The following is an 11837-nucleotide window of genomic DNA, read 5'->3' on the forward strand; positions in this document are numbered from 1 at the left end:
ATAAGCCGGTATCTTTAGAAACTTTTGTCCGTTCAATATATAGCAGAATATCTTCTTGACATGATATAATCAAAGTCAAGTGATAAGATGTTAATGACCTAAACTTTGCTACTAAAGCAACCGTTCAAATTCTTTAAAAGATATGCTTATGCGCAATTAATGTAATACTTTCGTAATTTTTTTTTGTTGGTATTTGATACAAAAAACATTAAGTGCGAGAGATATAGTAGATGTGAGAAGTGTATAACTTTTCTTAAAATTTAATTGTTTCTTAAATTCAGAATTCGTTGGATAATGCGAGATGCTCTTTTTGGAAGGAGTCAAAAAGGTAAAGTATCATTTTAATGTCAAGAATCAAAACCGTTATTTTGTAACATATTAAGTTCTTTATAAATGTTGCACTATTAAAAATTACATTCAATAAATAAGCTGAGATAAATGTATGACTTGGTTATTGGTATGATGTTTTTTGTAAATAGAATAATTATGTTAATTGATAAGAAAAATATATGTTATAAAGGTAATACGGTTGATTAAGAAAAGTTCTGAAAATTCGTCAAGTCTAACCCTGAATGAAACGGTGTTATGTGACAATCACTCAGAGCAAAAATGTAAATAATATACAGAAAAATCAAGTTTTTCTTTCTTTAAATACAGGATTTATGTTCATCTTGTCGTTTGAACATTATCATATTCTAATAGCTAGCGCCATTCACGAACTAGTAATTTGCATACCACTCGATAAAAAATAAAACCTGTATTTATAGAAAAACTTGAATATCCTCTATTTATCAAATCACGTGTCAAGTATATATATTGGTGCACAATTTATTTCTCTGTATTCTGTATTTAAGTTATATTATCGTCATAATAATTTGTCCAATGAAAACCGATCGAACAAATGCAATATATTAATAATTGTATTTTTATTATGAAGCGAAACGACACATGGTTACTGGTCTGATGAGGGATGTCGACTGAAAAAATATGACAAGGACAAAGAAGTTGTTGTGTGCGTTTGTGACCATCTTACTAATTTCGCTGTACTGATGAGTCCATCCTCCACACCGGTTAGTATTTAGAATTCTACACATTTCACCGCTATAAATTCTGCAATTTCATCAATGGAATTTCACTTTAAGCTTTTAGGAAGGGAGAAATCTTACAAACAATGGCGGATGAAAAAATAAATCAGTCGTAATTTCGTCAATTCTTGCCACAACAGTTGCTAACGAAAAAAAATAACAATTAAATTATCTCTAAAGCAACTATGTGTTCCTACTAATATAGCCAGGTCGGAACATGCAAAGTACCCGCCTTTCTTACTTAATATGCACACATGCCTCTAACTCCTTTAATTGATCTAGAATGTCGTATCTGCTGATCTTGTATCGTTTGAATTTTAATGTATGTATTGCCGATGCATAGTTTATAGTATAAGAATAATGCTTTAAGTGCCAATAAACGTATGATTGGCTTGTCATTCATTCGTATTTGGTAAGAGCGTAAAATTCTATGAAGAAAATTAATTATTAATTACCAACATTTTTATACCAGTTTAATAAGGAAATAGGAAAAGTTCTGCTTCTTAACCTACTTTTATGTCTTGATGCAAATTTGGTATTAAGTAAGGTCGAATCGGCTACATTTAGGACAGGCCTTTTGATTCAAATATAAAAAAAATCAATTAAATTAAAGACACATTTAAAGTGAGGTTGCGCATAAACAACGTGTATCTAAAACATTGTTTTTACAAAACATTCCCCTTTATCATTCAGTATTTTATGTATGTCTTTTATTCTTTCAGATTGACGAAGATCATAGAAAGGCACTTTCAATCATTTCCATGATAGGATGTATCGTTTCAATAATATGTCTAGTTTTGAGTGTAGCCATACATGCATTTTTCTGGAGGTTTGAAGCTCTTCTTTATATTGCACAAAAAAGAAAGAAAACATGACTCAAACAAAACAAAACAAATCAAATCGGACCCATATCTCTTAAAAATATAGAAATACTGGTTTTAGAGAAAAAAAGATGCTAACTTTCTGAAGAATTAGCCTTGACTGTGAAAATACTTGTCATAAAAGTAGCGAAAATACTAAATCACTATAATTGTCCTTACCAAAGAAGCAACAGAAAGGGCAAAAATGGGTTATGTAAGTACCCTTCTGTGAGTAGCGATAACAAGACAGAAAAATAAAACTGAAAGGCTCTTAGAAATCAAATAAAAATCACTTCTGTTGCAAAATAAGGCTTTAAAATAAATATTATGTTCCTGAAGAAATCCCCTTTTCATCTTATTCGTCACTTCTGTGGCAATCACGAAATATAGCGAAATATGACGGTTTTGACGAAGGCATAACATTAATTCTACACCGTTTTGAAGGATAATTTGTGAAATAAATAAATATGATTTTTTTTTCAGGTTCATTAAATCAGTGCGGTCAATCATTCATATGAACTTATCCTGTTGGTTGATTGTTGCCTATATCCTGTTTCTTGCTGGGATAAACAGAACAGAAAACAAGGTAATGACATATTTGAACATTACGAAAATAAAACAAAGACTATGTAACAGTACATTTATATAAAAGACTACGCGGTAGAGGTATATTATAAATAAACTTTTTGTCATATTTAGTGCTCTGATGTTTAATTATACTGTTTTCTAAAAGTTATTTTCAGCAATTATAGTGTATCTTTAATATCGACATAATGTCAATTTCTTAGTGCTCTAATTGTTTTCCTTTTACTTTATTGTAAATGTTTTCAGCAATATTGTAATTAAATTATGCACTTATCTACGCCGTACTAGTTATTTCCACCATTCTGCTGTACGTGGTAATGTTTTAATGTGTATAATAAAGAGATAACACATTTTACACATTTTCGCTACATGTTAATTTCCTGATTATATTGTTTATGCTATATTTAGAAAGTTATTATGTCAAAAGATAAAATCATGAAATGACCAGCCATTCCAGCAATGAGCTACATGTACAATAATTATCTCATAAATGTAAGCACATGTAGTTAAATGTAATTATATTAAGTATATTCTATACCATAATACGTATTATTATGTATGCATGTAAAATAAGTTGGTGTTTCAGATAAAAGAAACCGGTTTTCTTTTATTTCTTAAATGTTTGGTGGATTATTCATTTGCTGAATCTGCTGTAAAAATGTCCTGTTCTTTATTGCGAGGCTTTTTTTAATTGGTATATTGTAATTAATTTGCAGGACGTTTGCACAGCTATGGCGATACTTCTCCACCTTGTGTTCCTTATAGTGTTCTTCGGAATGCTAACAGAGGGATGTAACCTTTCGTATACGGTTCTCAAGCCACTAAGTACTAGAAAACCTGGGATACCACTAATGATAGCGTCTTATGGTATATATGTATTTGAGTAAATGCTACTAATTTATATCCCTTTTTACAGTATTATATAACCGTTGAACGCAGGATCTTTGCACTATCCTCGGCATTATTCAATTATTTGCTTTGTATAATGCACCGGTCATTTCTGTAAACTCAATATCGTAATTGCAGAGTATGGTATCGACAAGGATATTTCTGATAAATTCCACGACGGTTTCATTTTCTGATGTATTAAGATTGATATCAATGCACGTTAGATGTTACCGACACTTGCAGCCTTTATAACAACTTATATACTTTATCAAGATACTTTATATACCAGAGATGCTTTAATTTTTATCTAATCTGACAATATTTTTCATTTAGTTTACTATATACATATATATTTCCTTATATTATGAAACGTAAGTAATATACATGAATACATAATGGATATAGAAAACAAGGGAAGTCATGTGATTACCATGTTTATGTATGTAATTAAATACTTAATCTATTCTTTTCAAGTCATCGCCGTTATAATAGTTGTGGTATCTATGGGTGTATCACAACTGCATGGATATGGAACCGAACAAGCGTACGTGTCTTTTATTTTATGAAACATTTTTTCAACAGTGAATTTGTGTTTTTTTCCTAGTTTCCTTTCTGTTATATTTGTGAACAGCGAGTAAATGTACATGTATTTTTCATGCATTCACCTCTGCAGAAGCACGAGGGTGCGTTAATTTATTATGCAAAAACATTCAAAATCAAATGTTTACCGTACAAACTTGAAAAAGTCTTATTGCTCATATTATGAAACTTGGTATATCATAAAACCACGCAGTTGAACGATTATTTATAATTGCCACATACCAATAAAATCAATATGCGGCACTGAAGTTATTTGACATTTATATGCCAATGCACAAGCGCAAACTTTTAACGGTGCATTCTTAAATATAGCCAAAATATACTTTTATTAATTATAAAAAAACTATAAATAAAAAATATTATCAAGACTGACTTAATTCTGAATGCAACAATCAGAATAAACCCATTATACGAGTATAACATACATTGTAGTTCCTGTATTTCTGCTAATTAACTGAACTTATTTTATATGGACCAGAAATTAGCTGATTCATCTTATAACTGTACATACTTTTATAAAGCTTAAAATTAACAATATTTCCATGTAAAAGATATTAATGTATATATTCCAGATGCTGGTTATCGACTGATACTGGATTGATATGGGCTTTTCTCGTTCCGGTTCTTGTAATTGCACTGGTGTGTATGACTGAATTGTTTACCTGTTAACCAGTTCAGCCTTCAGACAATTGTTGAAAATAAAACACCCGCTCTTTTTTGTTTTGGCGTGCCTTATTATTAAAACTTATATTTGTGAACATTTTAAACGTTTTTTATTGGACAGCCATGAATTTTAATCATCTTTATAATGCTGCACTTGCTTGAGTTTTAGTTTCATCAAGTGATAATGACATTAATATTTTTTATATTCATGCATGTCGTATGAATATATTTTTTTCATATCGAATGTTACTATGCTCTTTTATAAATTAAGAGGATACGGCCATGTGTTACTACTTTATATAATTATCGCCGTTCGGCATGGATGAATTAGAACAACAATTATTATTGGGTAAAAATAATTTTTCTAAAATCTTTTTAGCTAAATAGCTAGAACCTAATATCGATCCTGCTAAATTTCTAATGATGTACACTGCTTTATATAAAATATTGTAAATTGTTATTTGACAGGGTTTTAATACGTTAATAAAAATCTTTATTGAGCCATGAACGGAATAGATAAAGAGCCTGGGTGACAAGCATATGCAAGATATGGCTTTGTTAGTTTCAAGGTTCTAAGGGCAATATAAAATTAACCAACAAACCTTTATGTCGTTATAGTTGTGATATCATAAGAATCATAAAGTAGAAGTAATAGAGATGCTTTCCACAAGTATGACATCATTGTGACAATTAAAGTGTTTTATTAAGTTTAGAAAGGGAAGATATGGATATCGCCTTTGCACGAAATTTTCTTCATTCTTTAGTTAGATGCTTTGATTTTGTGAACAAAAATCTAATGACCATGTGAAAGTTATCAATATCAGAAAAGGTATATACCATATCAAGAACAGCCTTAAATAAGTGTAATAAAATACCTTATCACAAGAGAGGTCTTATTGACAGTCCATCTAGTCATTTTACTGCTTTTAAAGCGGGGAAGCAATCTAGCGGTAAATCTAAAGTCGCGAAATCGACTCCCCGCTACTCAATCTTCAAGATTGTTTTTACAAATAATTCGTGTGGGAATTCATAAAACCTAGGATCCGTGCAACTAAGTACGTTAAAGATGATCCATTAAATGCTCTAGGACAAAAACGTATTGGCTCCTGGTGCGAGTTGTCGTTGCGACTATAAATAAAAGAAAATCACGATTGAAGAACCTCAAAGTCAGTAGCAAAGAGAAATATGCTTTTTCAGTTTTGTTTATTAAATAATTTGAAAATTTGAACAACTGAAAACTTATTTAATGATAATTGATGAAAATGATGAAAAAAAGTTAATTAATTGATGTAATATTGTAACATGTTGCTGTTTTCAACAATTCAAATTTCAGGTTAATCTTATAATTGTTGTCTTAGTGATTCGGACCATGTGCGGCACTACAGCAATGTCAAAGAAATCAAGCAAAGGGCGGGCAAAGTATGACAGTTGTTTCATTGTTGTTTTTTTTGAATTTCAATACCTTTTGTAACTTTAATGTGACTCTATCGAAATTCATGTGACGGGACTGAAAAAAAGTTTTAGAGTTTAATGTTCCATTTGATGTAGGTCTAGACTAATAATTTGTGTGCAAAGTTTCAGATCATTCCCAAACCAATTATTTTAATTGTAAAAAGTCATCAAAAATTGAAAGGTGTTGCAATGCTTTTCACTCAAATCGGGTAAAAAATAGTACAAAAATATGATTTTAAATTAATTTCTGGTTGTTTTTTTTAATTATCTTTGTTTTTGTGTTTTAAACCTCATTTGAGTTCCTTTAAGCGCAACTTATTTTCTTAAAATGCCTTTTAACATGTACTTTTATTTTTTCATATTTTTGGAATATTTTAAACAATATTTATTTGTAATCTTTACATTTACATAATACTTAAGAACATACATATTTTCAGGATTGAGTAGGAAGCTTATCAAACTTTTTAGAAAACTGTCTACGTAATCAGTATTCCACAAATTTTATATATCAAATGATAACAAAATAAACAATAAATAAAGTAAACAGTACATATTATTTCGACTTTTATTTGTGTAATGTTAATCTAAATTTGTAAAGCTTTGTGTAGACAATATGAAATACCGTTTGACATTCACAAGTAAATCTTTTGTGATTTCAATGTAAATATAATCTTTCAGTTTTACAGTTTTGCCAATAGAATAGTTCATGTGTGTTTTAGAAGCAATTAACAAAGACTTCAATGAAAGCATGATATTAATAATTCATGCACACGAAGATTTACTTATGAATAGACAGTTGACTTTAACGAATTCAAGTAATACATTGAATATTATAAATCAGTTTAATAGGAATTATTTTTACTATTAACATTTTGTTTAATTCTTGGATTGGAAAGAACTGTCTTCTTATGTTATCATTTCCTATTCCAGCGGATCCGCAAAGAAAAACAGAATCGCATCCCATACGTGCTTTAAGAAAATCTTGTACTTTAAAATGTGATTACTGATCTTTATATAAAACAATATCAATTTCAGAGCAGCATTACGTTGCATATTAGTGCTCATGCCGCTGATGGGTCTGACCTGGGGGTTTGGAGCATTGTCTTTGAATAGTGACACAATTGCTTTCCAGTACTTATTCGCTTTTCTCAACAGTTTCCAGGTATCCACCAATTTATTTATGGTACTAATTTCATCAAAACTGCAACACAATTTGAGATCATTGATTAACACCGCTTTTCAATAAAATTTATTCTTATTGTGAAAAATTACCAAACATTCAAATGCATTCCTTTTTACCCTAAACGGGTAATGAATAACACAAACATAGGTTTTCATTTCATTCCTGAGTATAGTTCTTAATAATCGCTTGCATATATTTCGTTTTGACCCAGCTGATAGTTGTGAAAAATAAATTTTATGTTTTAGGCTTTTGGACCTTAGTTCCTTTAAGGCACATGGTTACAATTAAAATTGTAGTTTAAAAAGATAAATTATTGTAAGACTCTCTTTGATCTGGTTTTTATATAGGTATCTCTTGCATTTACAAAACGCGGATCACACACGGCGAACCCCTATAGATACATTAGCCTAGCGCATCCAAAAGACATAACAAAATACAGAACTCAAGAAATGTATAAGCTCCAAATAAACAAACTTTTTACTATGATAATTATTTCCACTCTACGTTACAGTAGCTATTAATAATGTTTTATTAGAAATGTGTGATCGAATATATCTATAAATATTAATAATAATTCTGTAATACATGTATATATTAACATTAAACAAAAAACAAACAAACAAAAACAAGACATGATATAGAGTATAAGAGACCTTTAAAAGGCTTTTAAGGGGAATAAATCCACAGTCTATATTACAGCAACTTAATGTGTATATGTATTGCAGATATGTACTGCAGATTAATGTCCCTTTAATTTTCACATTTCCGTGGTTTAAAATACATAAAACATAAGATTATAAGTATAGTCATTTTCTGTATTAGAATTACCAAATACTGTTACACTATACATATATTATTAACAACCATAAGGCATTTGAGACATTCACAAATTTGTTACGTTAAAAGTGGAGTAAAAATCATTAGTTATTTATACAAATAGTTTTGTTCTCTTCTATTTAAAAGTTTGAAGAAGGTTCTGGCACATGTTCTAATCAATTGCTTACTTATAAACAAAACTTAAAGTTAAGAATTATCTCTAAAATATTCAATTTTTTTAGCCATGATAGCCCTACTTTATACATCATATTCTCATGAATAACACTACATAATTATGTATCTCTGTCTCTTCTATTTTGGTAGTTTTATCATATGACAACAAGCTTCATGAAATAAACTAATTTAAAGGCACTGTAAGTTCTTCTTTCCATCCGAACATGACATACTTGTTTACCTTGTTAACATCGATAAATTCATTAATTCGTTTAACAAAAGTCTTTACAAAACCTTTCCTAGGCGTACATTTAAACACATGAAAACAAACATTTCTAGATAAAAAGTCAGAAACTTTCCTTTAACAATAATAAACCAGTTCTTACATGAGGAACTACATTTTTTGCCATGCTCATACTGCAATTCGTTTGTTAACACTAGACTCTAGCGTATTACCATTTAGAACCCAAATTAGGCAATTTGTATCCATTGTTTTACAATTGGTGGCTGAGCCTTCTCACCATATAAAGCCGCGTTAGTTGTGTATTTTTAAGTAGAAAACAACACAGCAAAGCATTTGTTCATTGAAAGGATTGGTATACCTTAAATTATAACGGACCAGACAATGGTGTCATATAATTTGGTTAAACTGGTACAGAAACTAAGTTTGGTAACTGTGTACAAAATAACATTTGGACTACTTTCGGAACAGTATATACTCCTTAATCTTGGTGTGTTGTTTTTAATAATGTACCAATGACACAATTGTTTTGATTATCAATATTTTCATTATTCAAGTACTTTTTTGTATTGATGAGAATTAATATAATTTACAGGGATTGCTGATCTTCATATTTCACTGCGTGATGGACAAAAAGGTAACTTTTTTCATTTGCCAAAAGTGTCATCATGATAAATTTATTAGTCTTAGTTAATCTATATAGTATGGTTATTATTAATTTTGAAAACGTAAGAATCAATGAATTTCACAGTACCTCTATAACCATTAAAACTGTTGAAATCAATTATAGATTTCAGGAAAATGGCTTTTTTTCCGAGCGTTGCGCCTTGTGCCCTGTCCTGTTTCTATTTGTTGTTCTGCTGGGCTCCTTGCCAGTAGTCCTGTGATGCTGAATCGTGAAATGGGGGTTGCGTACCTTGAACTCCGTTCTTACGTGATGATCTTGTTTTTCATATTTATGTCCGTTAACAGATTTTCTTATTTTAGCAGATAAAATTATTTCCCTGTTTTATCGATAGTTTTCTATTTTTCTGGATAATCAAGTCTATATTCCTTTGACATCATCCTCTTTGTATATATTTCCATTGCTCTCGATGAATTTCAAAATTTTCACTAACGACCCGATCGCATTTGGAGCGAAATAGTTTTAAAAGCCAATTCTATTTTTTTCTGGTAACAGAAAGAAACTTACATATAGTGTTTAAGACGGGTATGAGTAAGATTAAGAATACAATTACAATTTTAAAAAGTTTGTCCAGAACCAAAGAGTTTGTGAATGTGATTTGGATATCGCAATCAACACATTTTGCTTAATAGATTCTCTTCTATAGATTACTCTCTTTGTTTAAGAAATAAGCATCAATATATCATGTCGCGACTGTTTTCAATTTCAGATAAAAGATGCATTTTCCAAACAGAAACACAAGTGGCTTCAGTCGTCGCAGAGTTTCGGAGTATCTGAAGGAAAGAGAAATGTAATAACTTCATTTTTTATTAATTAAAGAACAATTATATTTTAACAATGCTTCACAAAAATATACTTAAAAGTACTTTTCATAATTGATAAAATACATTTTAAGAAAATTATTTGATTAATTGTACATTTCAGTTCATTTTATTAATATTTTTAACCATACTTACAAGCATTTGCCACCATTTTAGAGCCAAGCCACCCTTAACATCTGTGTAATCAGGCCAGGCACAATGTTGTTGGTACTTCTGTTTTTATTTTAGACATACTATGCTCATCTTGGGGTAAAAATACTTATATTGCAGAAGTTCAAGAAAAAGGTTCTTGTAAATTCTTCCTGAATATGTCTAAATTGAATAAATGAATGTATGAATTATGCTTTTAAAACGACCTTATGTAAGTGTACTGTGATTATCCGGTAGTGTATTGAGTTTAAATTTCTACATCTTTTCTCTGTGTGTATTCAAAATATGTGTATCTTACATTTCAAAAGAGACTGTATAGTAATAACCATTTTTTTTTTCACAAATCAAATTTGAGCATAATAAATCTTCAATTAATTAATAAACTCCGGTAAACTTTGAAGCAGGGTAAATCCATAATAATAATTCAGCAGGATAAGGCATTTATCTTTTACAAAAAAACAACAACAACAACAAACAAACGGCCTGCAAATGACTTATGAATTATAGGCACATTATAACTCAGAAATGAATAAAAATGTACTTCTTTAGGTAAGAAAAACATGGGTTTTAAACGTGCATATGTTTTAATGTTTAACAACATGCCAGATGCTTATTACCTGAAGATAATAGATTTGAAGATAAAACTATTGGCTTTAAAGTAGCAAAATGTAAAAACGAGTAATAAAAAATTTAATTTCCATACAAAATTGCTAGAAACGCAACACAGGCGAACGGTTTTTCAGGTTTTTTGCCGTCGAGTAACTTTTGGAAACTGTAAGATGACACAGAAAATTAAACAGCTATTGCGAAATAAAAAAAAACATTTTGGTGGCATTAAGGAGGTGTTATACTTAAATTCTTGTAAAAATGGTCAAAATAAAACGCAATAAAAATTATATCTAAATATACTAGGTGTAAAAAATCAAAATCAGAGATTTTATTATTTTCTCTTTTCAGAAAACACAAGAAACATCTGATTTTTGAAGACAGAAAAAGGGATGACTTTATCGATTGAGGAATACATTAAAAAATCTGTCGGACAAATTGCATATTCACAAATTGAGTAATTAGATATCATCACATTGTCGAATGTTTGTCCATCCAGAACTATTCATGGATCTATCGATAGAGTACTTCAAATATCTGAATTTGCTGTATTTGTTAAATGTCTAAGTATTCTAAATTGTCTATTGAATCAATATTGAATGTTTCAGAATTCCGAATGTCTGTATATTCATCGCTTTCAATGGATCAGTTGATACTGTATTTTTATTATCGATTTCCCGGACATCTACTAATTTTCAGCTTTCCATGTGTCTGCTTATCAATAAAGCATTCAAAATATAGATTTGTCAGACGACTGCAAACTCTCAACCCTATACAACATCTTGTGTACGTTATATTGCATAAACCTAGTTTTTTCATTTCCAAAAATGTATGATTGTTTTCTGATATTATTATTATATATTTTAATTGATATGATGGTCACAATATAATATAATAAATCATTATCATTTTTTTTACATTTATCATATTGTTTGGCCTAATTTAAAAATTGATTATATATTTATACATTTTGAATAACTGTATTTTTTTTAAATCATTTTTCTAATTATCATTTTGATAAACTTAAG

The 11837-nt window shown here is 29.6% G+C and overlaps 1 protein-coding gene across 4 annotated transcripts in view; it reads left to right on the forward strand.

The window, feature by feature from the left end:
* Positions 1 to 11644, forward strand: part of LOC132727142 (adhesion G protein-coupled receptor L4-like) — a 35544-nt gene extending 23900 nt beyond the window's left edge. For all 4 annotated transcript variants that reach the window (XM_060712556.1, XM_060712555.1, XM_060712557.1 and 1 more), the window contains 12 exons: positions 282 to 328; positions 938 to 1070; positions 1808 to 1914; positions 2429 to 2531; positions 3247 to 3397; positions 3893 to 3962; positions 4591 to 4657; positions 6015 to 6100; positions 7169 to 7295; positions 9143 to 9184; positions 9942 to 10022; positions 11161 to 11644. In XM_060712556.1, coding sequence (XP_060568539.1) covers positions 282 to 328; positions 938 to 1070; positions 1808 to 1914; positions 2429 to 2531; positions 3247 to 3397; positions 3893 to 3962; positions 4591 to 4657; positions 6015 to 6100; positions 7169 to 7295; positions 9143 to 9184; positions 9942 to 10022; positions 11161 to 11187 — 1041 coding nt within the window. In that variant the 3' untranslated portion in view covers positions 11188 to 11644. The remainder of the gene's footprint in view (positions 1 to 281; positions 329 to 937; positions 1071 to 1807; positions 1915 to 2428; positions 2532 to 3246; positions 3398 to 3892; positions 3963 to 4590; positions 4658 to 6014; positions 6101 to 7168; positions 7296 to 9142; positions 9185 to 9941; positions 10023 to 11160) is intronic.
* The last annotated feature ends 193 nt before the right edge of the window (positions 11645 to 11837 follow it).

This window comes from Ruditapes philippinarum, unplaced genomic scaffold (genome assembly GCF_026571515.1).
Source record: "Ruditapes philippinarum isolate M1 unplaced genomic scaffold, ASM2657151v2 ctg1579_1_1_1_1, whole genome shotgun sequence".
In the NCBI taxonomy this organism is placed as follows: Eukaryota; Metazoa; Mollusca; class Bivalvia; order Venerida; family Veneridae; genus Ruditapes; species Ruditapes philippinarum.